The sequence below is a fragment of the Dasypus novemcinctus genome, chromosome 21 (assembly GCF_030445035.2).
Source record: "Dasypus novemcinctus isolate mDasNov1 chromosome 21, mDasNov1.1.hap2, whole genome shotgun sequence".
NCBI lineage: Eukaryota > Metazoa > Chordata > Mammalia > Cingulata > Dasypodidae > Dasypus > Dasypus novemcinctus.
In genome coordinates, this window is record NC_080693.1 from 32,503,075 (window position 1) to 32,530,746 (window position 27,672).

Genomic DNA, 27,672 nt, shown 5'->3' on the forward strand with positions numbered 1-27,672 from the left:
ACTGGAAGACACTTTCCAGAGAGTTCCAATTATTTGAAGATTGTATGTGAGACAGCTTTTCATGCATGACAATGCTGCAAATGATGTTTTCAGAGGGATCATCCCTCCCACCCCAGTAAAGTAGAGAAAAGAAACAGCTACAGGCTCATAATCTCAGCGTGGCTACAAAGCAACAGGAAAATGGAACTGCAAGTATGCAGTACATGTCACATCATGTGCTTCTGATGCCAAAAATCAAATCTTTGCAAAGGAGAAATCTTACCATGTTTAGGGGAAAGCTATGCAGCAATAAAAAGAATGATGATGCAAATAGAAAAAGTGAAAAAAAAATGCTGCATATATACTGAAATGGAACGATATTCACAATCAGGTGCTAAGTTAAAACAACATGTACTGTATGATTCTCTGCTACATAAATCCACATATCTAGTTAGAATTCTGTATGTGTACAGAAAAAACATCTGGAGGGGTATCGGCCAAAATGGAAATCAAATTGTGCTAAGTCAAAATCTATTTTAAATGGATAAGCAGTAGTCCTATTTAAAGGAAGCATATGCTAAGTGCTTTGGGAAATGACTTGCCAGGATTTTGGTGGGTCAGGGTGGATTAAAGAGGCCGAAAGCCTTATTTGCAATGGGCAGGAGGCAGGACTCACCGGCTGAATGTGGCTCGATGGCAGAGCGGCAGCCCTGCAGCCCCAAGCCCTGCCCCAGACACCGTCACTGGGTCACTGACACCTCTGGCTTCAGCCTCGGTCCAGCTCAGCCCCTGAGTTGTCATCAGCCAGGCCCGGAGGTGGTCACCAGCCCCGTGGGCCAGGAGTGGAGGATCTAAAAATGGTTACGTTGCTATAGACTTAGTATCTGGACCTCGGGCCCTGCTGCCCAACGACTTCAAATGCATAGCTCAGATACTGATATATATATATATATTTATACAAAGTACTGAGCACTTCTGCTATGCTGGGCACCAAGCCAGCGGCTTGACATAGAATTCCACTTAAATTCCTAACAACCCTGTGAGGTGAGTATTATTGCCCCTGGTTTATAAATGGGACCTGAGGCTGCCTGAGGTTAAGTACCTTGAGCGCAGAGCTGGGATGTGACCCCCGTTCTTCCGCGCCCCTGACCTGGCCTTCCCCAAGGCCTCATCCGCCCCCTCTGGCTCCACCCTCACCCCGTCGCAAGGCAGGGCTGGCTCCCTGGGCCCGGGCCCCTCCTCTGGAGCTACAGACGAGGCCCAGCCTCGGGGGCAGAGGCGCAGACACGGCCCTTCTCCCCGGATCATTAGGGACAGCCGGGGACAGCCGGGGCCAGCAGGGCTGAGGGCACCTGGTTTCTCTGCTGAGGCTTCCCGAAGGCTGCGCCGCCCTGCCCCTCCACCAGACGAGCCGCTGACACTGCCCGGGCACCCCTGCACTCCAGGCTGGTACCCAGCCCTGGCCCCCCCGCCCCTGACTGCCTCTCCCAGTCGGAAGGAAGCACCATCATTTCCGGCTGCCTTCAGAACCAGCTTCTGACGCCTCCTCCTCCACCTGCCGCTCACATCAAGTCAGCTACTGCCCCGTTCTGAGTGGAGGGGAGGGTTCAAAAAGGGAACGGAATCAGCTCTTGATTATTAACATTCACTGAGTGCATAATAGGAAATCAGGATTTAGATGCGGCTTGGGAGCGCGTCTGAGTGCCAGCTTCCCGGGCACGAGTTTGACGTGGGGGCGGGGTGGGCTCGGGGGACTTCAGAGAGGATGACACAGCTGGGCTGGGTGGGCTGGGACGCCACTGCCCCTGCCTGCTCCCCTCACGCCTGCCAGCCTCACATCGCCTCCCGGGCCCGCAGACGAGCTCTTCGTTTCTGCCTGTTCTCTCTCCAGCAAAGCAAGAGAAACCAAGGAGACCTGACCTTCTTCCTGACCCTCCAGGGTGTCCGAGGGGCCTGCAGGGTGGGGCAGGAACACAGGAGGAGGTAGAGCTGGTTTCCACCAGGGAACTCAGGCAAAGGGGCAGAAGCCGAGGGGAGGGTTTAAAGAAACCCAGCCAACCTCCTACCGCGCCGTCAAGGGGGGTGCGTGAGACGCGGCACTTGTCTTGGGGATTCATTCCTTCCACGGGCGCTGGTGGAGACCAGGCGGGGCCTCCCGGGGCTCAGTGGGAGGCCTTAGGAAGTGCCGAGGGCAGCGCTGCGCATGGTGGAGAGGAGCAGAGATGCCCGCGGCAGAGCGTGGACACAGGGCACGTGAGCGGAGAAAGTTTTGCCACCAGCGCGGCCGGGGCAAATGCACAAGGGCTGGTGGCAGCCAGGGACCGTGTCCTGGAGCTGGCAGCAGGTAGCGGCCAGGCGGTGGGGTGAGTCCCTTGCAGCCCTGTTTCCCACACCCGAGCGCCGCTATCCAGTCTGTGCACCTGGGGTCCTCTCCCCTGAGGGGTGCCAGAATCTCCAGGGCCCGAGGATTGGACTCGTGCAGCGAGAAAAGCCCTTTCAACGTCAGGATCATTTTTTTCCCCTCAAATATAACGGTGTTTTTTGAAATTTCAAACAGCGTTAAAAAAGAAGGTGGAAGGTCTGCATGCTTGCCAAAAGGGAGCCTAGGGGACATGGACGTGGCTCAACTGACAGAGCTTCCGCCCACCGTATAGGAGGTCCAGGGTTCAAACCCAGGGCCTCCTGGCTCGTGTGGCGACCTGGCCCATGTGGAGTGCTGCCGTGGGCAAGGAGTGTCGCCCTGCACAGGGGTGCCCCCCACGCAGGAGCACAGCCCCACGCAGGAGCGCAGCCCCACGCAGGAGTGCACCCCCACGCAGGAGCGCAGCCCGCCCAGGAGTGGTGCCGCCCACACGGAGAGCTGGTGCAGCAAGATGACACAACAGAAAACAAGACAGAGAAGAGACAATATGAGATGCAATGAACTAGGGAGCTGAGGTGGAGCAAGAGAACGATGACCTCTCTCTCACTCCCAGGATGGGTTCCCGGAGCCACCTAGTGAGAATACAAGCAGACACAGAAGAACACACAGCGAATGGACAGACAGCAGACAACGGAGGGAGGAGAGGGGGGAGAAATAAGAAAAAAAAAAGGGGAAGCCTGGGATTTGGAAGGCTAGACGACAGTGCTTTGAAATCCTGAAGGAGAAAGAAAAGGGTACTCCAGCTCCTGAGGCAGGAGGCTGCATGGAAGATTCCAGACTCATCCCCCTCAAACACGGAGGGGGGCACGCTTGGGTCTCAGGGCGCCTTGTGTGGGGGCCAGGGATTGCACTTACGCCCCCAGGGGCGACTGCCGAGCGAGGACTAGAAACCACTGTGCATTGGTACTTGCCACCCATCTCGGGGGTTCTCGGGCACAACCCTCTCAAAATCCCCCGGCACCTGGTGGTCCATGAGACCCCGAGCCCAGACAGGAAGGTGTGAGCAGGTGCAGCTCCCTCACCTAGGAGGGGCTGCCCTGACACTTGCCAACCTCTCACAAGCCGCCCTCCGCCCTCTGCCCGCTCGCCACCCACAAAGCCTGGGACTAGGCCCCGGGACCCTCATCGGCTCCCTCCAGCCCGGCAGGAGGGGAGCCCTCTCGGCACGGGGCCTGCGTCCCAGCCGAGCAGCCAGGCCCCCCAGACCCGCTGCAGGGCCCGATGCTCCACCAGAATCCCCCGCGGAGAAAGCCTGGGTTAGCCACCCCCGGGGCCACCTGTTGGCAGATGGCAGCGCTTCTGCTCCCCTCCCTCGTCTTTCTGAATCGCTTCCAGGCCGGGAGGGAGTCGGGGCAGGGAGGGGCCGTGGTGGAAGAAACCAGCTCCCATTCATCTTGCTCCCACCGCGAGGGTACATGGAGCTGCGGCTCCTAAGGAAGGTAATGACCGCCGTTTACGGAGCACTTATTTCACGTCTGGCACAGCGCTGGGTGCGCAACACACATTATCATTATCACGTTTAATCTCGTTTACTCTCACAACGACCCTGCGAGGGAGCCTTTCTGATCCGAATGTCACGGATGAGCAACCGGAGGCCCAGCGACGCCCGAGTTCACCTAACTAGGAGGTGGCAGAGCCGGGCCTGCGGCCTGGGTCTGTGATAAGGAGAGCCAGTGCCCACGTGACGCGCACTGCGTGCTGGCAGAGCACAAAGGGCTTTACGGGGATGACTTCTTTGACGACGACAGAACTAAAGCACTAAAGCAGTTTGCCCAAGGTCACTCAAGGTGAGTAAGCAGAACACTGCACTGGGATCCCCCTCCCAGTCTCGTCTCTCACCCGGGCCCTCCACCAGTCCCCACCGCTTGTCGAGAAGGGTGCTTAACGGGCCAAGGAGGCAAGCCTCACTGGTTACAAGACAGCCAGGGGAGGCCAAGTGGACCACATCGGGACCTAAGGACAGTGGGACACGGCTCCTCGGAAGATGAACGGCAGCCCTCTCTGAGACAGACATTAGCCAAAGTCAGGTCACCAGCACCGGGAACTGAAAGCTACAAAATCGCTCCAGCCTCCCCCCGCCAACCCCCCCGCGCCTGGCCCTGGTTGCATAACCGACCTCGGCTTTCAGGAAGTCCTGGAGCAGGGGGCCTCCCACAGACCAATTTCTCGCTGAGAGAGATGCCTGGGAGTCACCAGAACCGAGCTCCGTTAAAGGCCCGAGCCACAGGGGAGGCTGGATTGTTTGGGTTTATTTTTGTCCCTGCATCCTGAAACGCCCTGCCCCTCCAAACAGCCCCCAGGTGACAGCTGCCAGTGAGCCCGGCTCCCTGAGGCACCGCAGAGGCTCCCGTGGAGCGGGGACACCTGCTGCAGTCGGCACTGGCCAGGCAGGGAGCCTCCAGCCCAGCAATTCTCCAGTTCCAGGGCAGCTGGCCAGTCTGCGCGCCCAAAGACGCTAGAGCGCAGCCTGCCTTTGGGAGGCTTACCACTTGCACGGAGGACAAGGCAGAAGCCAGTCAGGCAAGATTCTCCCCTAGAATCCCGTGGATGGCAACTTTAGCCCCAGGTCAAGGCTGATGAGGTCAAGGGCACTGGCCAGCACTTCCTAGACCCCTGCTACCACCAGGCCCTGGACCAGCAGAGGATGAAGCGAGGCGTGTGGGCTGAGGTCAGAGACAGGAAAGATACCCACGAGTGTGAAACCCTTCTTTCCTGACCCCAGCCCTGCCTCCTCGCGGCTCCGCCAAGCCCGCCATGCTGGTGTCTGCTCCCGGCGCTCTGGGTTCCTCGAGCCTCCATGCTTTTGCCCAGGCGGTGCCTCGTGGCTAAGAAACATCTCTTTATCCTATAGGAACAACTCCAACGTCGCTCCTCCATGATCCCCCCGGGAAGCACCCATGACTCCCTCCGCATGCCCCCACGAGCTGACATCGTGGTCAGGCGCAGCCACGTAGCAGGCTGGGAAGGGAGGAGGGGCTGAGGGACAAACCCTGCGTGCCGCAGGGGCTAGAATTCCATCGACATCCGGGAGCAGGGCCTGGGGTGGCTTTTAGGAGGGGAGGGACACGAATCAGATGTGGGTTTTGGAAAAAGACCTTTGCCGAGAAGATGGATCCACTCACTCTCTGAGCCAATCTACCTTCCATCTTCTCAGCAAAGGCCCTTTCTCTGGAACATTCCAGATGCCTGTGGAATTCCCGGGGTGAGGGAGAGGAAAGACTCTGGGGTTGCTCTGAGGCTGCCATCCTGTTACGTTAACAGAGGGGGGCAGGGGGTAGGTGAAACCTTCGGCTGTGGACACTCTGGCACCTGTGGTGTCCGTGGACCCCCCTGAAGAGCTGACTGGCAGCAGCTGGCTATGCAGCACTAGAGCTGGGGAGAAAGGTGAGGGCCACAGATGGGGCACCTGGTGTTGGCTGAAGGTCCAGAGCTCAAGGGAAGCAGAGAGGCCTGGAGGATTGGAAAACCTTCTACGCCAACATGTGCTCGCTCGCCCTCAGCCTCACCAGCCAGACCAGGCACCTCGTGAGCGCAGGGGCTCTGGCCGACTGAATGGCCGGCGCAGCTCCAGAACCTGGTGCTGAGCACACTGTAGGTGCTCAATTAACGTTTGCTAAGTGACTGAACGAAAGGAGCAAGAGGCGGCCGAGGGCAGACTCTGGGAAACACCGTCGTCCTTTCGTCCTTTCGAGGGCAGGCGGAGGGGGTGGCGAGGCTGAGGAACGCCAAGGGGTAAGCAGTGCAGGCAGCGTCTCAGCCCTGCTTTCGAGAAGTGGGGAAGGCAGGCGTGGGGCTGGAACGGGAGGTGCTGAGGAGGTAGGCCGAGGGAGGGGAATTAGGCTGGAGGAGACCCAGCACGTGGGCTCTGAGGATGGAGCCGAGGGAGGGGAGGATGGGAGAGGAGGGAGCAGCTGCCCCTGGGCCAGGCCCTGGGGGAGGCAGGAGGGAGCCCCAAGGCGGCCCCAAAGCTGGACCCCACACCAGCCAGCTGCCCAAACAAGGTGAGCTGCAGGGCCGAGGGAGTGGAGGAGGGAGGAGGACGGAGGCTTGGGTGACTGGGGAAGAAGGCCGGTCCAGGGTCCCCGGAAACCAGCTCGGCACCTGCCCCGGCACAAAGCAAGGAGGCCGCCCACCCGCCCAGCTCCGCTCCGACACTCTGCTCCCCGCCGTAAGCCCACCTTCCCAGGGGTGGAGCCCTCGCCCCTCTGACCTTCCAGGATGATTGTAACTCTCAAATGGACCAGTCCACGTGAAAACGTCCTCTGCCTTCTCCGTGCCCCCTCCAGTGCCTGGGACACCGTAAATGTCCCCGCATCCAGTAAATGCCTTTCATTGGAGCTGCCTTCTTTTTTCATTTGAAAATGGATTAGACTAGACAAACACCCTTCTAGGAGTGTTACTCCTAGAAACAACATTCTAGGAGTAACAGCACTAACGATCGATTAGTGACCTGGCCACATCAGGAACACAGCTCTCAGGAGAGCAATGAAGGACCAGGCCAGGTGGAGTCGGGCCCGGCCCTCAGGTGTTTCATCAATGTCACAGGAGTCGGCAGCCTGTGCCCAGGGAATGGACTGAGGGCCCTGGACACCGTGTGGAAGCATTTAGGTTTTAGTCTGCAGGCAGTGGGGAGCTACTGAAGGTTTCATGGGAAGGGGAAGGACACGCTCAGCACTGTACTTGAGTAAGATGAATAAGGAAGAGGAGCAGGGAACAAGCTAGAAGGCCAACGAGCCTGGTAGAGAGACCCTGCAGTGGCCCAGCAGCCCCCCACCCTGGGCTGGACACCCTGGGGTGCAGGTCTCATGGGGTGGGCGGACTCCCTCCTGCACCTGAAAACTCAGTAGAGCAGATGCAGTTCCTGAGCATCCGGAGCTCTGGAAGGCAGAACACAACCCATCTCGGCCTCAGTCTCCCTATCTGTCGCCTCCCTCCCACAGAAGGTGGGTTGACGGATGAGAAACGAGTTTGGAAGCAAGAGGGCTAAAGAGCCCCAAAGAAGTCTTGATAATGCACGATTCTATCTTGGTTTTGAGGCCCAGGCTAAAGGGAGCCTGGAGGTGAGGAACCCATCAGCCGGAGAGCTGCCCCCGTGTTGTCCACCGCCCCCCCCCCCGCCCCCCGGAGAACAGGACAGGCTAAAATCAGCTCAGGTGGAGGTCAGCGAGCAGCAAACAGCCATATGGGAGGTGTCGCTGCAGGAACAAGAGGGGCAACTTGCGAGCTGTGAGCCCTCGCGGGCCCCTGGACGCGGCAGCTTGCAGGGCGCAGCCGGTGAGGCGCAGGCCCTGCCACCGACTGCAAATGTCATTATCTGTTATTTACCACAACAGAGCACAAGAGGCTGCACGAAATTACCACTCCCAGTAACAGTCACTAAACAGATTTGCCAACAAAGCTTCCTGCCTGCGGCGCACTCTCTAAGCTACCTGACGCGTCCGGGGGAAAATGGCCACTGAGAGCAGGACTGGGCAGCAAAGGGGCCCGAGCGGGAGCCGGGCAGGTGTTCCCAGGGAAGAGGAGGCCTGGCCAGGGTCCCCCGCACCCCGATCCAACGCTGCAGGAGGGAGCGGCCTCACGGCGGCCCTGGTTCAGGAGTGAGGATGCAAACCTCCATGTGTGTCCAGCCGCTGCGCCGGCTCAGCCACCCCAGGGGTGTGTCTGACCAGGGCAAGGGCCCACTGCTTAGGGGGTTCCCCTAAGCCCGGTCCTGGGCCCCACACCCCACGGTGCTGCCCTGGGGGACCACCTTTTCCCCGGCATCATCAGCCTAGCACCCCAATTGCAAGCTGGCATCAGACGTCACTTTCCCTTGGGGGCCTTCGGTATGTCCCTACTTCCTAAGAGAAGGTGGGCTAAGTCCTGAACAGGGAGGTGGGAGTAGGTGCAAGGCCAGCTGGGCCGCACAGAGCCTTGTTTCTCCATCTGGAAGTGGGTATAATCGTTGCCCTTTACCCACCTTCTCCCAGGGGCTGGGGGAGTACAGGACGGAGGCTGAGGGGCTCTCAGAAGCACATGCCAACCCCCACCCTGGCGTCCTCCTCCTCAGAGGACGTGACTCATGAATCGCAGCCTGACCCAAGCAAACCTGTGGTGGCTTCTAAACGAGCGGCGCTGCGTTCCCGAGGTGCGGGGCAATGAGCTGCCGCTCCCGGCTGCGGTGCAGCTGCTCCCCAGCCTCTGGGCAGGGCCCGTGTAGGTCTGGGGTGGGGGGTCAGGTTCAGGGGAAGTAACGCTGCAAGGGCTAGGCAGAGCCTTAGCACCCCAGCAGGAAACTGGCGGAAGGCCTGAGGGACCCCTGGTCCAACCCTTCCTTGACAGGGAGGATGAGAAGTCCAAGGAGGGGACGGGGCTTCTACCTGAGGTCGCAGGGGGTTCAGAGTGCGGCTCCCAGCCACTCGCTGCAGGTGGGGTGCAGCAGGGCAGGGGCATTTTACCTACGGGTTTAGGCCGTACTGCCCCTCACCCCACCCCACTGGCTATGTCCACCCACTCTGATTTACAAGGTCTAGGAAATGACCTTGAACCATGTCCTCAACTGGATTTCAGGAGTGGGGGAGACTGGAGCAGGAGACCAAGGCAGAAGCTCAACTGCAGATGGCTGCGGGCCCTGGGAGAGAGTCAGACGGAGGAGGGGGCCAGACCCAGGAGGAGCAAGACAGCAGGGCCTGGAGAGGGGCTGGCGTGGAGTCACGGAGCGCCCTGGCTCCAACGTGCACCTGCTCCAGGCCTGCCCCTGGCAGGGTGTGCAACCAGCCTGGAGAAGGATGAGGGGTTTACACACACCCAGCGTCTACACACACCTGTCCCCACTCCCACCAAAGCCATTCACAGAGGGGAGGCAGAACGTGGAAAACGCCCTTCTATTACACAGCTCCTAAAAACGGAATTAGCTTCATACGTATAGACCCGAGGGAATGTCTTTGGTATATTATTAAATGAATACCAGAAAAGAGGAAATTACAGAATAAGGAGTCTATTTTTATGGCCCTGTTTAAAAAATATAAAAGCACATGCGCTTGTGTACATGCGTATGAGCAGAGAAAGAGAGGTACAGAAGGACAAACTCCAGGCTGCTAATGGGGGGAGCTAAAATTGTATACACGTCTATATTGCTTGACTTTTTTACAATTATTGAGCACATGCTACAAGCCAGGCACCGTTCCTAACAGTTTATTGTGTATTTCACTCATTTCAGTCCTCACACCACCCTATGGCATCGGTACTGCCATTATTCCCAATTTCCAGATGAGAAAACTGAGGCAGAAAGGGGTCAGGTAACTTGCCCCAAGCCAGGAGGACCCAGGCGGCCTGATCCGGTGCTCCTAAACTCTACGCAGCTCTCCAGGAGAAGAAAACCAACCAGAACTCAAAGGAGCACGATCTCACTAAACTCAAGCCTGTCACGGCGTCACCGAAGACCTAATGCCGAGGGAGGCAAGTCCCTGCCCTTTCTCTCTTCCCAGTGGCACTAATGGCTGGGCAAGGTCAGCAGAGGTTTTCTGTAAAGGGCCAGATACTGACTATTTTAGGCTTTGCGGGCCACACGGTCTCTGTCTAACCATCGTAGCACCAAAGCAGCCGCAGACCGTTGACAGACACGAACAGCTGTGTTCCAAGAAGACCTGATGGAGACTGAAATTTGAATTTCATATAAGTTTCATGTCACAAGACTTGATTTGTCTTTTGATTCCCCCCCCCCCCCTGCCATTTAAAAGCATAAAAGCCATTCTTAGCATGCAGGCTATACAAAAAAGACTGTGGGCCAAACGTGGCCCATGGGCCGTAGTTTGCCAACCCCTGATCTAGTGCAATCCAGCTCGTGGGTCCCTCAGGCAGGAGAGGAAGGGGGCACTGGCAGGGTCACTGGATGCTTGGCAGTGACCCCATGGCACTTGCACCACCAGGGCCGGGAGGTGACGGGAGATACTGATTCTGCGGACACAAGGTCAGGCGCGCAGGCCCAGGAGTGCTGGCTTCAGGGTGCAAGTCCAAGTCTGGGGCACGGTCAAGAGGAGCACAGAGGCCCTGAGCCCTTGGCTGAACGTGGGGACCCTGAAGACAGCTCTGTCAGGGCCAGTCCAGGGGGTGGGGCGGGGGCCTGTCTCCCAGGGAAGGGCTGCCCCTGAGGGTCCTCGTTGCACTCAGAGGGGTCACGTCTTCTCAATTCTGACTCCCCTCACACCTAGGCAGCTGTGCGCACAGCAGGTGCCACAGCTGGTCCTGGTCCACTACCGTACGCTGTGATGCCACATGGGGGCCTCAGGCCACAGACAGGTCCAGTCTCCAGATGGATCATTCAGGCAGGTTCAAGGGGAGAAATGCGCTGCCCTTGCTCACCCTCTGGCCACGTCCCACCTAGTGGGTGTCCTCTCCTCTCCCTGGAGCCGTCACTTTAGCCCTTCATCCACCTGTGGGCTGCTGAGCTCCCTCCCCGAGCCCTCTTCCAACCGACAGTGGGGATCCAGCCCACGATTACGGTCCCCATGCTACCCCCAGGCCCAGCTGTACCCACGAGCCACACGGGCCCCAGCCCCCCACCTGCCCCGCAGGCCCTGCCTCTGACCTGCTGGGTCCCATGGCAAGGGCTTGGATTTGACCTCCCCCCATTGCCCGTGCACCGCGAGCTCCCCACTGGCCATGAGAATGAAGTGGGAAGGGGCCTGGCAGCCCTGGTTACTTCCAACGCGTAGAGGCCTGGGGCATGCCCCTCCCCACTGCGACTGCCTCCTTCGGGCCCCTTGCGGAGAGCTCAGGACCAGCAGGTCTCCCCACCCCACCACACACTCTGCCTCGGACTTCACCTCCAGACACCCAGGTGGCCGTCACTGCCCTGCCACCTGCCGGCAAAGCCCTCAGCCCGGCAGAGCCCCTCACGGCCCTCGCTTCATTCTCCCCTGCCTCGGCTGCCTCACCCCCCTCTGCCCAGACCACGACCAGGCCGAATGACCCGGTCTCCGACCACCTCGCGTGCATCATCCTGCCTCTCCGGAGGCGGCCTCATCATCCGGCTCCACCGTCATCCCCTTCCCAGGCGTCATCCCCTTCCCAGGTGTCTGCTGCTCTGTGGCTCGGGAGCACCCTGCCCCACTTCTCAGCACTTCCCGGCTCCTGGAGGGCAGGGGTGGGACCCATGGAACCACGAACGCGGGCTCCGGGCTCTCTCCAGCAGGCCCCAACGCGGGGACAGTGCTCAGGACCCTCACGGCAGGCTGGGAGGAGGCACTGCGCTTCGAGCGGCACAGAGCACAGGACAGAAGCTCCTCGGGTGGAGGAAGAGCCGCGCTCCGAGCCCCGAGACGCCAGGAGGGAGCGCGCGCCGTAGCGGAGTCACAAGGCAGATGTGCCTGCGTCCGTCTGGGCCTCTGATCCTGGCTGAGTCAATTCCTGCCAAACAGCCCGGCAGCCAGCGCGGGCCCCAGGGCGGACGAATTAAGTGACTTTTTCTGGGAATTTAGGAAACATCGGTAGCTGAATGAAGAAAATCTATCTTCATTATGAGGCACAAACACGCGTCTTCTACATCCGAATCAGGTCGAGGAGGAGACAGGACGTGGCAAGGCCAATCTGGAGGCCGTTCAGTGAGAAGGTGATTGCTCCAGGAGGCGGCTGCTTTGCGGCTGAGTTTTAAACGGACAAGGGAACGAGGACAGGGAGACACCACAAGAAAAGCTGCCCCCTCCTATTTTGGGGGACTCAAGTTAGCCTAAGCAGCAGGTGAGGCAACCCCACTGCGTAGGCCCAGAAAAGCCTGAGCTAAAGCTCCAAAGGGGAATTGAGGGGCTGGCTCCCGCTGCCCCGGGCCCCTCTGCTCCTCGATTATGCCAAGCTCTCTCCTGGCCCCCTCGCAGCCCCGGGCGCTTTTCTGGCTTTGCTCATCATGGTTTCAGCGCAGATGCCACCTCCTCATAGGAGCCCATTCTCAGCGTCCAAAATAAGAGCGCTGCCTTCTCAGGCCATGCCTCCCATGCGTGCGCACCACTTTCTGAAACAATATTTACTTGCTCGCCGTTCATCTCACCTTCCTAGAGCATCTAGCGGTTAAAGCAAAGATGCTCAGAACCAGCCTCCTTGGGTTCAAATCCTGGCTTCACCACTGAATGACTCGGGAAAGATACTGAATCTCTCTGTGCCTCAGTTTCCCAGCCTGTGGGAGGGGTGCTCACCCTGTAGGTCCGTGAAGGAGGCACGCTGAGAACAGCGGCAGGCAGGGAGGGAGACAGCACTGGCTCTCATTAGCACCAGGAGCTGTTAGGAGGCAGAGCCGCCTTCTGCCTTGCTCGTCACACCACCTCCAGAGGCTGGCACGTCGTCTGTACCCAGTGAAACTGTGTAGAATGAATGGATGAAAAAAAATACGAGAGGGCCAAGTCCTTCGTGAAATCCAAGTTCATTAGTCAGGACGGGCCTGGGAGCTGAGTCTCCAGGGAGGGCGGCTCTGTTCCCCTGTCCCCACGGGCCACTGGCCGCCCTGCCTTGGCTCCTTAGGGCCAGCACGGGGACACCTGGAGAACACTCGGGCCTGCTTCTGAAGGTCTTGGGAAAGCGGCCAGGGTTGTTTCCCGGGTGGTGGTGATGGCAGCTGCTGGCCCCTGCTGGCCCTGGACTGTGGGAAGGTGAGAGGGTGCTTCCAGCTGGCACCCACAGGAGACTCACTCCTTTGCCCTAAGGTGTCTTCTCCTGGAAGGGAAAGCAGGGCCTGAAAGGAGAGCAGACACAGGAACGCCCCGTGGATCTGGAACCCAGCTCCCCCGGTATTCTGGGTACTGTGTCTCCCCAAAAGATATGCTCAAATCCTAGCCCTTGGTACCTGTGAACGTGACCTTGTTTGTCAACAGGGTCTTTGCAGATGTAATCAAGTTAAGATGGGCCCTAAATCCACTGTGACTACTGTCCTTCTAAGAAGAGGGACACCTGGACAGAGACACAGACCCAGAGAGGACACTGCCAGTAAAGACAGGGCAGAGACTGGAGCGACGCGGGGTCCAGCCAAGGATGGACCACGACCACCGGGAGCCACAGAGGGGCCCGGAACACACGTGGCCCTAGGGCTTCAGAGGGACACCTTGCTTTTGACCTTGAAGCTTGGTTGAGTGAAACCACCGTTCTTCACCTGCAGCTGCGGAGGAGCCAGCCCACCTGCTTCCCTTACAGCTTCGTCCTGAGGACCAAAACGCGTGGTGTTCACGAAAGCAGTTCACGATCTCTGAGGGCATGCCCGTGTAAGATACGGCCTCGTGCTCACCTTGCAGTTTGCAGGGGACCCTGAGCTGGTGAGTGTGGGTGGGTGGGGACCACGGGGTGGGAAGGTGGAGGAGGGAGGCAGAGAGCAAAGTAGGGCGAAGGCTCCACCATGCAAGTTCCTTCACCCTCACCCCAGCCAGACCTGGGGCTGGGACCTAGAGCAAAGGATCTCAAGCCTGAGAGAATCAGAATCGTCTGGAGCGCTGGGGAAACAGATTGCTGCCCCGCCCTCTGCATTTCAGTATAGTCGGTCTGGGGCAGGGTCTGAGAATCTGCAGTTCTAGCAAGCTCTGGGGACCACACTTTGAGAATCATGATCTAGGTCGAGCTTCTCAAACTTTATTGTGCTTGGGAATCTGGTTAAAAATGCAGATTCTGATCCAGGAAGTGTGGGGCGGGGGACCGAGACTCTGCATTTCCAGCCACATTTTGAGCAGCAGGGGTCCCTGGGCCAGCACCTGAGCGCTCACCAACGGCCCCAACGCATCCGGGCTCTGCAAACTGATTGGGGCCAGGACCCCCAAAGCTTGTGGGACAGAAGCAAAATACTCCCCAGAGGTCAGTGGAGCCGCTGGCACACCTGAGAGCATGGAGGGCTGGGCGCCAGCAACGAAACCGTGGTGGAGGGAGGGAGGGCTCTGCCGCCTCCTCCCTGCACCGGGTCCAGGGGGCAGACAAGTGAAGTCTCCCTCAGCTCAGGGCCCTGGTCACAGCCAGCTCAGGCCTGGGAGTCTGGGATGTGCTGAGCAGGACAGCCCACCCTCCCGCGCTCCCACGTGTGGGCAGGGGTGAGGCCTGACCCCCCACCTAAGCAGGGCTTTCCTTAAGAGCTTTGTGCAAAATGCCTGGCCGCAAAGGCCTCATCTGCCAGGACTCGCAGGCATTCTGGAGAGGATCATTTCACGAGCAGCCTCCCCTGCCCCACGCCAAGAACACATTTTGGCTCAGGCCAGAAAAAAGAAATCTGACTGCTTCCCTCGCCCCGTGACAAGGCCAACCTGGGCGCAGGTGGGCTCCCCTGTGGCACTGCCCCGTTGTTGGAGAAGCTGGACTCTCAATTAGCCTGAACGCGGGCTGCAATTAGAGCACCAGCCCTCTCTAATTAGCCAGCCGGCCGCTCCCTCCCACCGCAGCCCGATAATGAGGGCAGCGGGCCTGGGCAGGCCCAGCTACAGAGGGGGCGCTGCACGGGCTCCTCCTGCACGCTCGTTAGCTGGTGGCCGCTGGATGGTGAGGGCGCATGCAGCAGATGCCGCGGTGCCCAGGAGCCTGGAGCTGCAGACGCACCACCCAGGCCTGGGTCTGGACACCCCGTGTCGGCGTGCTTCCCAGCATCCCTTCTCGCCTGCCTGCATGCACCGCATGCCCCCTGGGACCCAGGCTGCAGCCCACTGTGAAAGGTGAAGAGGTGGACAGTGGGGATGGAATTAAATAGGGAGGCTCCCCAGAAACTGGTGAGCCCCGAGTGGAGGGCTCCCGGTGCCCCACTAGGCCCAGGGCCCTGTTAGAGCTCTCCCTGGGCGCTGCAGACACCCCAACCCCAGCTGTTCTTAATTAGGCATCATCTGTCCCACCTTCTTCCAGGAGGCAGGGACCCGAGTCTCCTCCAGCTGCACTCCCAGTGCCTGTACCAGCAGGTGTGCAGCAAACCCTTGCTGGGTGAGGGCAAGGACCGAGAGCCTGCCCCCACCCCTCAAGGGCAAGGCTCTGCCGGGGGCTCTGAGGCTCCCTCTGGGCACCTGATTCTCCAGGGACTCTGATCCTAAGTGACCACCGGCAGAGTGGCCCCCAGGGTATCTGTTTCTTTGTGGCCATCTGCCAGGGGACATATGGCCCCGCAGGCCTGCCCCCTCTCTGCGATTTCCCCCAGGGAACTCTTCCTTCCAACAAGCCCCATTTCTTTCCCGCAACCTCAGCCCTGGGTCCCCAGCAGCTCCCCCCGCCCCTCCCAAAGCAACTGGGCACACCCCATCCCTCCTCCGGGTCCCCTATTCCTAAGTCAAATCTGAGGCTGAACCCATGTTCATTCTTCTTCCAGCAAACGTCTCCTCCCGCCAGGCCTGCGTCCTCAGGCTTAGACGTGTGCCCAGCCATGTGCCTGCTGCCACCCCTCCTTCAGTGCCCCCTCTCTGCTCTCGGGCTCTCAGGAGCCTGCCCAGCCTTCGGGGCCAGCTCCTCCAGGCAGCTCTCCCAGCTGCTCCCATCACAGTCTGTCGCAGGGCGGGCACTCTAGAGAATTCTGACTGCCCATCTTGAGTATCAGGGCTGGAGGGAAGTGACCGTTCTGGCCTTTTGGATTCGCCCTAGCCCAGAATTAGCACATGGCAGACTGAACAAGTGATGGACAAAGAGTTACCATGGGAAATACTTGAATAGAAACCGAGGCGTTTGCCTGCTGGCTTCTGGATGTCCGGTGCTGGAGAGCTAAAAAGCCTTTTATACAAATTATGGAAAGCACAGGAATAGCTGTGGGAACTCCAGTTATAAGTAAACATGAATTATAATAAAGAGAATGTGGGTCACTAAGTCTCTTCCGAGATAAACGAGGGATAAGCCTTTTGTAATGTGCACGGTTTAACCGCTAGGACTGTAGAGCGAATCATTAATAATAGTAATAATAATAACAGGTAACACCCACGGAGTGCTTGCAATCGGTTCATCTTGTCCTCACACCCAGCCCACGATGATGTGAGCTCTATCACCCCATTTTCCAGATGAGGGAACAGAGGCCCGGAGAGGTTAAGGGACTCGTACAAGGCCACTCCACCGTGGCCAAGCTGGGACCTCACCCCAAGCCCGCCTGGCCCTACAGCCACGGGAAGAGAGGTGCTAGCCCTCCCGGGACCCGCAGCAGCTGCTCCTCGGGGAAAAGCAATCCCAGGCCTGGGGGAAGGTGGAGGCACACCCTGGAAGAGCAGGTGAGCCCCTAGATCCAGGCAGGAGGCCAGGTCCTGCACGGCGTCCGTGGGGGGAGCACTCACGGGGAGTCCTTGCCGGCTGGGGTTGCCTGAGCCACTCTTGTCCTGGCCCATTTGCAGTCTAGAACCCTCTTTCCTCTCCTCAGACACCCTCTAATCCTTCCTGTCAGCTTGAATACAGCAAGGGGACCGGCGCTCTTGGGCAGTGAGTGGTCACCCTGTCCCAGCTTTATCACCTCCTAACGACAGCCACTGCCACCGAACTCGGTTCCCTGCCTCTACCCGTGTCTTCCTGCCATCCACTCTCTTAAAGACAGACCAGATCACATTGCACCCCTGCTTAAAATGCTCCACTGGCTTCCCATCAGACTTGAATAAAATCCCAACTCCTGACCTTGACTTACAAAGCTCTTACTTCCTTGAACACTTCAGCCTCACGGGTTTCTGCCTCAGGGCAGTCGCGCTTGCTGTTCTCTTTACCTGGAACAGCTCCCCAGCCCAGACTTCCCTGCTTGTCTTCAGGTCTCAGCCACACGATCGACCGCATCACTGCTTTCCTTCGCCAGAGCCCACAGTCGGCCTGGTGTCGTTTATGTTTATTCACTTGTTCGCTGCCTCTCCTCTCCCACCCTTGGAAAATAAGCTCCAGGAGAGCAAGGGCCTGCACAAGGGGGGCCCTCTAATATCTGCAGAATGAATGAATGACCAGTGCATGAATGAATACCACGATGCTTTCAAAGGTGGATGAGGGACAGCCTCCAAATGCTGTAGTCCCACCTTCTACCCTCTCCTCCCACCTCCACCAGGAATAAATCCCCTCAGAAGCTAGGAGACTCCCTGCTTCACTGTCCAAGCTGTGACCAAGGCATCGCCGGCTGCAAACGCTGCTCAAATGGACGCGTCCTCCAGCCCACAGCTGCGGGGTACCTTGGAGAGGGGTTAGCGTGAGCATCTGGAAGAACATTTCCCCTCAACCCCCACATCTAGCTGAGGTCCTCCTCTGGGATGCCACGGTTGCCTAGGAAATGGCTCTCCAAGGAGCAGCTGGCATTAACCCCTCAGCAGCCAGGCGCCGTGGCGTGCCTCGCGGCAGAGGCCCTGCGCTTTTCCACTGGAGGGAGATGGGGCTCGGACCTTCTCCAGAACCCCACAACCTGGAACATCGACAGTAATTAATAGGTTGAGGAACAGGAGAAAATAGGCTGCCGGACCCTGGTTCCCCAGAAAGAAGCCACAAAATGCACCCCTCTCTGCCCGAGGGCTGCCCGTCACCCGTGGGTCTCTAGCTCAGATGCTTCGGAGGGCTAGAGGAGGAGCTGGCACACAAGGGCCCACCCCCACCCTGAGGCTAAGAGCTCTGCCACCCACCACTGTTCTTGGACCTTCACCCTCAGCCCAGTTTACCACGCATGACGGTGCAGGGGAAAATGGCCCCAGCTAAGCCCTGACCCTCCCATTTATTGACTGCGGATACTAACCGCGCTACACCTTGCTTCCCTTATTCCACTGTGAATCCTTTTTCCAGTGAATGTCATTGAAAATACCCTTGTCAAGGTTACCAACAGCCTTCATGTGGCCAAGTCCACACTCACTTCTCTGACTTCTCCAAATCCTACAGACCTACTCACCCCACCCCCAGTCACTCTCCAGCCTCTGTTATTTTTCACCCAGAACAAATCATTTCCTGAAATCACCTTATTTATATGATTATCATCTGTTTTCTGATTCTCCCACCCCATGTAATCTCTAGAGAGAAGTTTCTTTCTCTGTCTTGTTCACTACAGTAACTCCAGGCTTACACAGGGACTGACACATTGAAGTTACTTGAGGATGAGTTTCAGCAAAACAAAAGTGAAAAACAAAAAAGAGGAAAATATGGTATCTTGGAAACAGTGTCTCTAATAAAGGAGAGCAGTGAAGGGAAGACCCAGATAACAGCGCAGCAACTAGTCCAGGCTAGAGCAGGGTAGGAGTATAGAAGGGTTCCTGCCAGAAGATAAAGTACCATGCTCCATAGAATAGAAAGTAAAAGTGAGATGCTGAAATTCTTGAGGATTGGAGGGCATATTATTCTTTGGTCAGCAAGGGGGAAAAATGCAATTAGAAGTTCTGGGAAAAACTAAAAATTACTTTTAAAAAAAGTTTTGGACCCATTAGGAAACAATATGCAAAACAATTTAAAAAATCAACAGAGTATAAGGAAAGGAGAAAATCCATTTGACCTTGCTGCAAAGATCATTTTCCTTTGAGTGGTCAGGAATCAAGAGAGCAGACGCATGGGGAAAAAAATGCAATACTACTTGGCTCTCAGGAGAACAGTATTTGTCTAGAGATAACTGTTAACATTTATTGAGAAATTAAGTGCCAGGCAAGGTTTTAAGGGCTTTGCATCTAATAATATTTTATCTTCACTGCTCTCTGGGAAGCTCTTATCATTATTCCTATTTTACAGATAAGGAAGATGAGGCTGGGGTTCTCTGAGGTCCATATGGCTAGTGGAAGTGTTGGGTTCACACTCAGAACAACGAGGTCTAGGTGACCACTCCCCAAAACCAGCCCCAGGGGCCAGGCCATTTGACCATTGCGTGTTGGCCCTTCTTGCCAAGAAGCAGAGGATACCGCGTGCCTGCGCGCACGTGCGCGCGCGCGCACACACACACACACACTCTCTCTCTCTCTCTTCCTCCCCGCCCTCCCCGGGAGCCAGGATGCAAAGCCACAGAGCAGCAGCGCAGGTCCAGGGTTGGGGGGCCAGACTGGCCGTGTCCGTGCAGGGCCTTACCTTCCTGCAGTCTATGCAGAACACTGACGAGCTGCCCAGGAAGCCCAGCACTTCCCCGCAGAGCAGACACTGGGAGAGGCCGTTCCCCATCACGTTCCGCCTCATGGTTTCCAGCCGCTCCACCAGGCGCCTGCAGCAGGACACGGAGTCAGAGGAAATGAGCTTCCAGTCTCCAGCCCCATCACTGCCCGGGTGGGGCCGCCACGGGGCCCCAGTGCTCTTCCCTCACCTGGGACACTGTTCCCTGCCTCACCCTATCCCCTGATTAACATCTAATCACTCATTCATTCAACAACTCTTAATTGAGCACCTACTATGTGCCAGGCACTGTTCTAGGAGCTGGGAATATGGTAGCAAACAAGCCAGGGACAGAGATAGTCCCTGCTCTCATGAAACTTATGTTCAAAATAAGGAGAAAGTCTGTAAATAAATAAACAAGAAAAAGGATTTCAGATGGGCAGAAGCACTGCGAAAGCAAACTAAGCAGGCATGCCAGGAGAGAAGGCTGAGGGAGGGAGGGGCACGTTAGATGGTAAGGGGAAGGCCTCCGAGGACATGTGAACTGGGGTCTGTAGGATGCAGAGAGGTGGGGTGGGAGGGGGGAGCCTTCCCGGCGGAGGGCACAGCAGGTGCAAAGGTGGGGAAGGCTGAGGACGTCAGAAGACCTAGGAGGCTGGCACGGCTGCTGCCTCGTGAGCGAGGGGAAGACTGGTATAGGATGAGGCTAGAGGGACGAGCAGGGGCCAGGTTACCTGAGTTTTGTAGGTTCCAGAATAGAGTTTGGATTTCCCGCGCTCCTAACATCAACATGAAGCCACTGTAGAGTTTAAAGCATGGTGGCTGCTGGGGGTAGGGAGCGGGAGGAAGAGATGAGATGTGGGGGCGTTTTCGGGACTTGGAGTTGTCCTGGGTGGTGCTGCAGGGACAGTTACCGGACACTGTATGTCCTCCCATGGCCCACTGGGTGGACTGTGGGAGAGTGAGGGCTATGGTGTACACCACTGACCATGAGGTGCAGCGGTGCTCAGAGATGTATTCACCAAGTGCAATGAATGTCTCATGATGATGGAGGAGGTTGTTGTTATGGGGGGAGGAGTGGGGTGAGTGGGGTGGGGGGAATATGGGGACCTCATATTTTTTTAATGTAACATTTAAAAAAAATAAAGCAGGAGAGTAATTTGATCCAAGTCACATTTCTAAAAGCTTGCTCTGGCTGCTGTGGACGCCGGGATTACAGGGGGAGAATCCACGTGGGGGCATCAGCAGCCGGGACCAGGGAAGGAGGACAGAGTCTGGGGTGGGCTGTGATTTGGAGGCAGCATCAACGGACTGAGGGGTGGTGGTGAGAGAAAGACAGGGATCCGGGATGACTCAGCGGTCCTTGGTTTGAGTTCTCCTTGGTGGGTGGAAAGGCTGGAGGGACACAGAAACACACGCACACACACACATACACAAATTCCTTTAGATGTCGAGTCTCCAGAGCATTCCTTGTATCCCTGCTAAGTCTGGGAGCGGCACCTCTCCTTGGGGTCCTCATCACACAAAGACCCTGTTACAGTGCAACCTCCCAAAACTGGCGGCCACTTCTGCTTTGATAGTCAGGGTATCCCCAGTGCCCAGGGGACACGCAGTGGAGAATTCCTGAATAAATGAAGGGTAAAGTGTGATCACACTGTCTCCTCTAATCCTTACAACCCACCGGACGAGAATGCCCCGTCCACCTGCATGATGAACCTGAGTGAGGCACTGCCTTCTGGGTAACTTCTGCACCCCGGCACTCACAGCCAGGGCCAGACAACAGGATACGCGAAGGCGGCACAGGGACCCTGCCAAGAAACCACCCCAGCAAGCTCGCCTGGGGGAGCCTGCAGGTGCCAGCCGTGGGTGCCAATCACTGCTTGACAGTGATCCCGGCAGGGCCCTGGGGCATCAGTCTTGGAGATGGCAGGGCAACAGTCACGTCAGGTTCAGAAAAAGGGAAAAAAACTCCAGAAAAATACAAGTAGTATGTATGATATAAGCCCTTTCATAGTGAAATGATAGTAATATGTCAGTATTACAGAGGCACCTACAGCAAACTTCAAACAGCAGTTATCTTTGTAACGGGGCTGCCTTTGCTTGCTAAAAGTGTGCATTTCTACAAGGTCCGATATTTTTTTAAAATGACCGTAAGTACATTTGGAAACAGAAAAAACAAGGAAACCAGAATCAAATGAATTCTGGTTCAATGCATTGCACTGCATTTGTGTTTCCTTACTTGTGCTTTTCTGTGTTTTTTCTAGAAAGCATGAATAACTTTTGTAATTACACAAAGACACGTACAACAAAAATGTGTGAAGTCTGTGGAGTAGGCAAGCCTGAACCCCAGAGGCCAGGAGAGGAGCTTTGGAAAAGCTGGAGAGCGTCCTGCGGGGGCTGCCCCTCCTGGGTGGGACGCCTCACGGCTCCGCCTCGACTGAAGGCCCTCTCCTGGCTGAACCGCAGCTGACCCCGAGGAGCCCAAAAAGTCCATTCATCCCGGACAGCTGGGGGTCTGCACACATCAGCCATTATCCCCATCTCACCTAGGGGCAAACAGAGGCGTCAGTGGATCGCTCACTGCCTGCGCTCCAGGGGTGTCTGGCAGAGTCGCTGGGGAAGGACGGGAGGCTGTGACCTTCAGGCTCACCCTCAGTGGGGACAAGGGGTACTAGGACCCAGGGCACCAGACCTGGTCCCCTGTCCCCCCTGAAGCCCTCGTCTCCCCTCCCACCACGCTCCTACTCCAGATTGGGCACAGGCCCTACCCGATTCTCTGCTGCTCCAGGACGTCGAGCCTCTCGGCCCTCTGGATGACCAGGAGGATGGCGTCCACCTCGGCCGGGCTGAGGCTCTGGCTCCTCCGCTGCTTCTCTGTCTGGTAGGTGTGCACGGACCAGCCCGTCTGCAGCCTCGGGAAAGAACGCAGAGAGTGTGGAGGCGTCCCCAGGGCTCACCCTGGCAAGCCTGCCACATCAACAAAGGCCCCCAAAAGCTGTCTGGGAACACCCAAGAAGAAGGTTCTACAGTCCGGGTGCCAGGGCAAGGGGTGGAGGGGCCAGAGCAGGGCAGGCACCAGGCCTCACTCCCGGCTCTGCCACCCGCCAGCTCCTGGGGCCTGGCAAAGAAGGTGGCACGATCTTAGCCTCTCGGGAAGCAGAACGTGGGCTCCAACCACCGTACAAGTGGAGAGGGCCGGGGCATGCAAGGGTCCAAGGCAGGAGGGTGGGGGGTGATCAAGAGAAGAACAAAAACTTAGGTCCGCATCATACAAGAACATGAGATGGCGTTTACTATGAGACAGGATTAAAAAAACAACAACCAGGAAATCCTCGATAAAAGATTCACAGGACACATTGGAAGAGAGAGGGTTCAAGGGCAGGAGGGAAAATGTGGTTCCAGAAGAGGAGAGGGGGGAGGGCAGGCCAGAAGGTGAGAGGGGCCCAGTGTGGTCCAGCTGTCCACACACCCCTCACCCCCACCCCCACCTCTTGCTGGCTGCAAAAGGAATGGAACGCCCCCCAAGGCAGCCACCAGGGGCTGTGCGGAAGAACTCTTGCAATTTCTGTTTTCCCAGAAGGGGGAAGAGTGCGGCACTAGCAGCCCAAGCCCCAAACTCTCTGCCCAGGGTCCCAGCTCCTCTGAGACGTTCTGATGTTTATGTGCCTGATCACAGGCCAAGAAAGGTGAGCAAGACCGAGTTACAGCCTGAGGGAACCTACAAGATGTGGGGGAGACAGACGCCAAAGAAATCACACAATGTTCCTTTAATTCTCCTGAGGTGTGCCAGGGCCACGCTGCTGGGTGGGATAGGCAGGTGGGCGTCAGGTGGGATATCGCCACTGGAGGGACATGCAGGTGGGCAGGAGGATGACAACTGAATAAGGGGAAGTGACCTAGAGTGGGGGTGCAATTCCAAAGGGGTTCCCTAAAGAAGTGACAGAATACAAGAAGACGTGAAGCAGGAGGACAAGGGAGGTAGATGCTTTCTTAGTAGGTCCTCAGCACTTGATGGCCACTGGTGGTCTCATGCCACTGTCCTGTCCAGGCCCTTGCAGTCAACAGTTCTTACATGGCCTGCTGGTATGAGGTTAGAGAGCTAAAAAAGTAAAATAAAAAAGTACATCCTTTCTCAGTAAGTAGGGCGGGCTGGAAAGGACTTGGAACTAGGGTCTCCACTGGCCTGACAGCCTCATGGCTGCACCCATTCCCAGATGTGAGACTTCAGTGAGCCTTGATTTGCAAGCAGAGGATGTCCAGTTACTTACTAAATGGGAGCTAATGCTGACTGCAGGAAAGGCTTTACCAAAGAGGGAGTATTTGTGCAGGGTTTTGCAGGATGAGTAGATGTTTGCCCAATGGAAGGATGGAAAGAGGAATACAGTGTCCTAGGCAGAGTGGGATGGCCTGGAGCTACGAACCCCCAGAAAAACATGTTCTTAGTCCTGCTCCAGCGCTGTGGGTGTGAACTCATGTGAATAGGACCTCCTGATGATGGTTGAGTTTAGGTGTGGCCCACCTGAATCAGGACAGGTCTTCACCCTGTTACTTGAAGGCCTTGTAGGGAAGGCCGCAGAAAGAGAAGCCACAAGTTGTGGGGCAAACAGGAAGTCAATGGAGCACCAAAGGGAAAAGGGAAGATGCCACCATGAGCATTGCCACATGACGGGACATGACGGGAACGCCAAGGAGCCCACAGACTTCCAGCCAGGCAGAAGACACGGCCCGGGAGGAAGCCAGCCTTCCAGCCTCTGAAGCTGTGAGCATGTAGTCCTGTGGTTAACCCCACCTCTTGTAGCTCTTTGTTTCAGCAGCGAGGATACTAAATCAGGAGGAACAGCACATGCAAGGGCGCAGAGGCCTAACGTACCGTGTTCTCTTTGGGGGTGCAGACTTCTAGACTGTGAATTTCTTCAGTTAAAAAAAATACTCTGCCCTAGACCAACACTTTTTCAAATGATCCTCATGGGCCAGGGAAGGCAAGGAGTGGGCAAGTGGGGCAGGGCTGGAGGAGAGGGAAAGGGGAGGCCAGTCCCCGGGGTGGCCGGGCACCCCCCGCCACGTGCGGCCTCTGTCTGGACCCCCTGCCTTCCTCAGGCTCGGGGTCTTAGGAGGGTGCCACACCCCCACCCCAACCACGGGAGCCATGGTTGGCCAGGAAAGGGGAACTGGAGATAGAGCCCTCAGTCTCACCCCCTCCCCGCCCCAGACAATGGGAGAAGAGGAAGGGCCCCAGGAGCACAGCGAACGCAGGGCACCGCCACCCCAGCCTTCCAGGGGGGCGCGACTCCTTCCGAGCCACGCTGGGCGGGCGGTGCCCGGCACGGCAGCCCTCTCAGCCCTCGCTCGCTGGGGCTCCCCATTCTTCGGAAGCAGAAATGAGGCAGAGGGCAGCTAGGCGGCTATCCAAGGTCAGGGCCGGCTGGGCTGCCTCTGGCGCAAGCGGAGGCTCCCGGGTCTGCCCCAGGCCGGCGCGCTGTCAGCTGCCGCTGACCACCTGCCATGGAGCCTTCCCGGCTCCCCAGGTATCTGCCGCGCCGCCTTTTCTGCCTTCTCCCACTGACCCCACCAAGAGCCTGACGATTTATGCCCAAGAGGTGCTGACCCTTCTCCCAGGCTGACTCCCACGACCTCTGCTTAGCATCTTGCTCCCCTGCAGCATCCCCTCTGCTTGGCCAGAGGAGGCAGACTGCGCGCCCGCTGAGGCAGAGGGGGCTGCGGGCCCTGGGAGGAGCCCTCCGCGGTGCCGGGAGGCTCCGCAGGCACCGCCCCACGACCCCGCACTGGCGCCCTCGTCCCTCACCTCACCCGGCCGCGCAGCACCCAAGGAGTGCGTGCTCTGGGCCGCGTGGTGCTCCAGGCCTTTGCCCACGCTGCATCCTCTGCCTGGGCTACTCGCCCCAAACCCCCTTTCCACACGGCCCGCTCCTTATCTTTTTTTACTGAGGTAAAATACACACAACGAAGTTTGCTGTTTTAACCATTTTAAGTGTATGATTCAGGGGCATTAAATAATTCACAATGTTGTGCAACCAGCGCCAATAATTCCCAATTTTTAAATTAGAAAAATATCTATTTCCAAAATTTTTCATCACCCCAAACAGAAACTGCACTCATTAAGCAATAAGTCCCCGTCCCTCCCTCGCCCAGCCCCTGGTCACCTCTACCTACTTTCTGCCTCTACGACTCCTGTTCTTTTAAAGACTTTTCCTCAGATATGACCCCCAAGATGGGTTAGAAGCCCACTTCCACTCTCAGGGTTCCCTTAGGCCCTCGCGATGGGATTCAGCATTCAAATGAGGCACGTGGGGTCCTCCCTCTCCGCCTCCAGAACGGAGCCCCATCTGTACCCCGTGCACCTCTCTAGCTTCCTTTCTTTGCTCCCTCACTCTCTGCACTCAAGCCAGGCCGGCCTCCTTTCAGCCTTCTACTTGCCCCGTTCCTCCTACCTCAGGGCCTTTGCACAGCTTCTGCCTGGAAGCTCTTCCCCCACATTTCCATCTCAACATTTGCCCCTCTTCCAGGTCTCAAAGTAAGCATCGCACTCTCGGGGATGCCTTCCCCCCATCCCCAGACCAGGCAGCCCCTCCGCCCACGCGTGGACGTGTTCACAGTGCTCGGCTCTCCCCACCAGTTCCTCAGAACAAGACACCGGCTTGTCTTGTTCCCTCCTGTGCAGCCAGTGTCTGGCGCATAGTAGGCGCAGATAAAACATCTGATGGCAGACAGGAGGGCTCCAGGGCTGCCCTGACTGGAGCCGGGGAAGGTGACGGCCCCAGGCTCCCCAGAGGGACCCTCGGGCAGCCCTGCAGCGGGCTAGGGATATGAACTACTTTCCTTCAGAGACTCTGCCAGGCCTCCGGGCAGCACACCCCAGGGGCGGAGATAAAAGCGTCTGCCCTTCTAAAGGGTGCTGCAACAGCTTTGGGCTGCTGCTGAGAGCGAGAGGAGGCTGCGGAGCACTGAAGGAGCGCGGGGTGCAGGGGACGGGGATAGACGGACAGGGCGACGAGGGCACAGACCGCCGAGCCCTCACGGCCAGCCGGTGGGGGAGGACAGATCGTTTCGCCTGGCAACGCGAGAGAGGAGGGAGAGGAACGATGTCATCCCTGTGGAGCTAGCGGGGCTGGATGGGGGGAGCTGAAGGGATTTGCTCGTGGAGCCATCCGGGAGGGGGGACAAATTAACTGCTGTGCAAGGGTTCCTGCAAATCATGCAAAGCTCCTCTCCCCCTGGGCTTTTCGGATTAAATTTTCCATCCCCCTTTGATGTTTCTGCTCTGTCCCCTCGCGGGCTCATAAGGTTTAATTGCAAATTTCTTGCACTTGGTCCAATTTGGGAACTGCTGGCTCCTGTAATTGGCATGTCTGACAGATGAAGGGGCACTCTTGGACTCATCAGGCCCCAGAAACGGTCTCCACCCACTTGGATGGCTGGGGCAGGAGGGGGAGGCAAGAGAGGCATCCGGGGGCACCTCGCCTTCCCAGGGCAGGGCGGAATGGGGAAAGCAGCACCCCAGGGGGACAAAGGGGAACCGCAGAGACCCCGACGCGAGCACGGAAGGGACCTGGGGGGAGCCGACGCCGGCTGCGCGCCTCGCAGGGCAGCAGGTCTCCATTCACTCGGCCCTGCCCGCCCGGGCCAGGGCTGAGCCCACGCAGCACCCAGAGACCCAAGCTCCCGCCCTAAGTGACCCGCGGGCTTCCAGCTCCAGGAGGGGATTTAAACTAGCAACGGAGAAGGCAAACGAGGAGGGCTGGTTTCCTGTGGGAGAGAAAGAACACACTTGGGAGTCAAAGGGAGCCAGGTTTGGGTCCCAGCCCTGCCGCTCACAAGGGCTCAGGCAAGGAGCTCGGACTCGCTGTCCTGCTGTGGAACGGGGTTGCTTCCACGTGGTGGTGAGATGAGCGCGTGGCTGCTCAGGGCCCTGCTGCGTGGTGCGCATTAGACCAGCACTTCTCTCCCAATCCCTCTTTTCGGGTGCCTGGGAATGAATCTTGCCCAAAAAGGGAGGGAGTCGGGGAGGGGGGGCAGGCCTGGCCAGGGCTCGGAGGTACTCACTTGGCTCGCAGGGCGAGTTGCCGGTCGTTGGGGCAAACCCACTGGTCGTTCCCACCGCCGAAGATGGTGTCCGCCATGGCTTGGCACAGCCAGCGGGGTGGAGAGTCACATCTGAGAGAGAGACGGCGTGTCACTGGCTGGGTCGTGGGCAGCAGACACGGTCCCTCTAAACTCAGGGGTACCAAATTCGTGGCACATTCAACCTATCCCCTGCCCACGTCACCCCCACCGATGCCTGGAACCCCACC

General features: G+C 57.8%; 1 protein-coding gene across 6 annotated transcripts in view; it reads right to left on the minus strand.

The window, feature by feature from the left end:
* The window catches only part of RPH3AL (rabphilin 3A like (without C2 domains)), a 139,453-nt gene that overhangs the window by 55,978 nt on the left and 55,803 nt on the right, over positions 1–27,672 (minus strand). For all 6 annotated transcript variants that reach the window (XM_071210409.1, XM_058283103.2, XM_071210406.1 and 3 more), the window contains 3 exons: positions 27,425–27,535; positions 22,132–22,275; positions 19,346–19,475 (listed from right to left, as the gene is read on the minus strand). In XM_071210409.1, coding sequence (XP_071066510.1) covers positions 19,346–19,475; positions 22,132–22,275; positions 27,425–27,501 — 351 coding nt within the window. In that variant the 5' untranslated portion in view covers positions 27,502–27,535. The remainder of the gene's footprint in view (positions 1–19,345; positions 19,476–22,131; positions 22,276–27,424; positions 27,536–27,672) is intronic.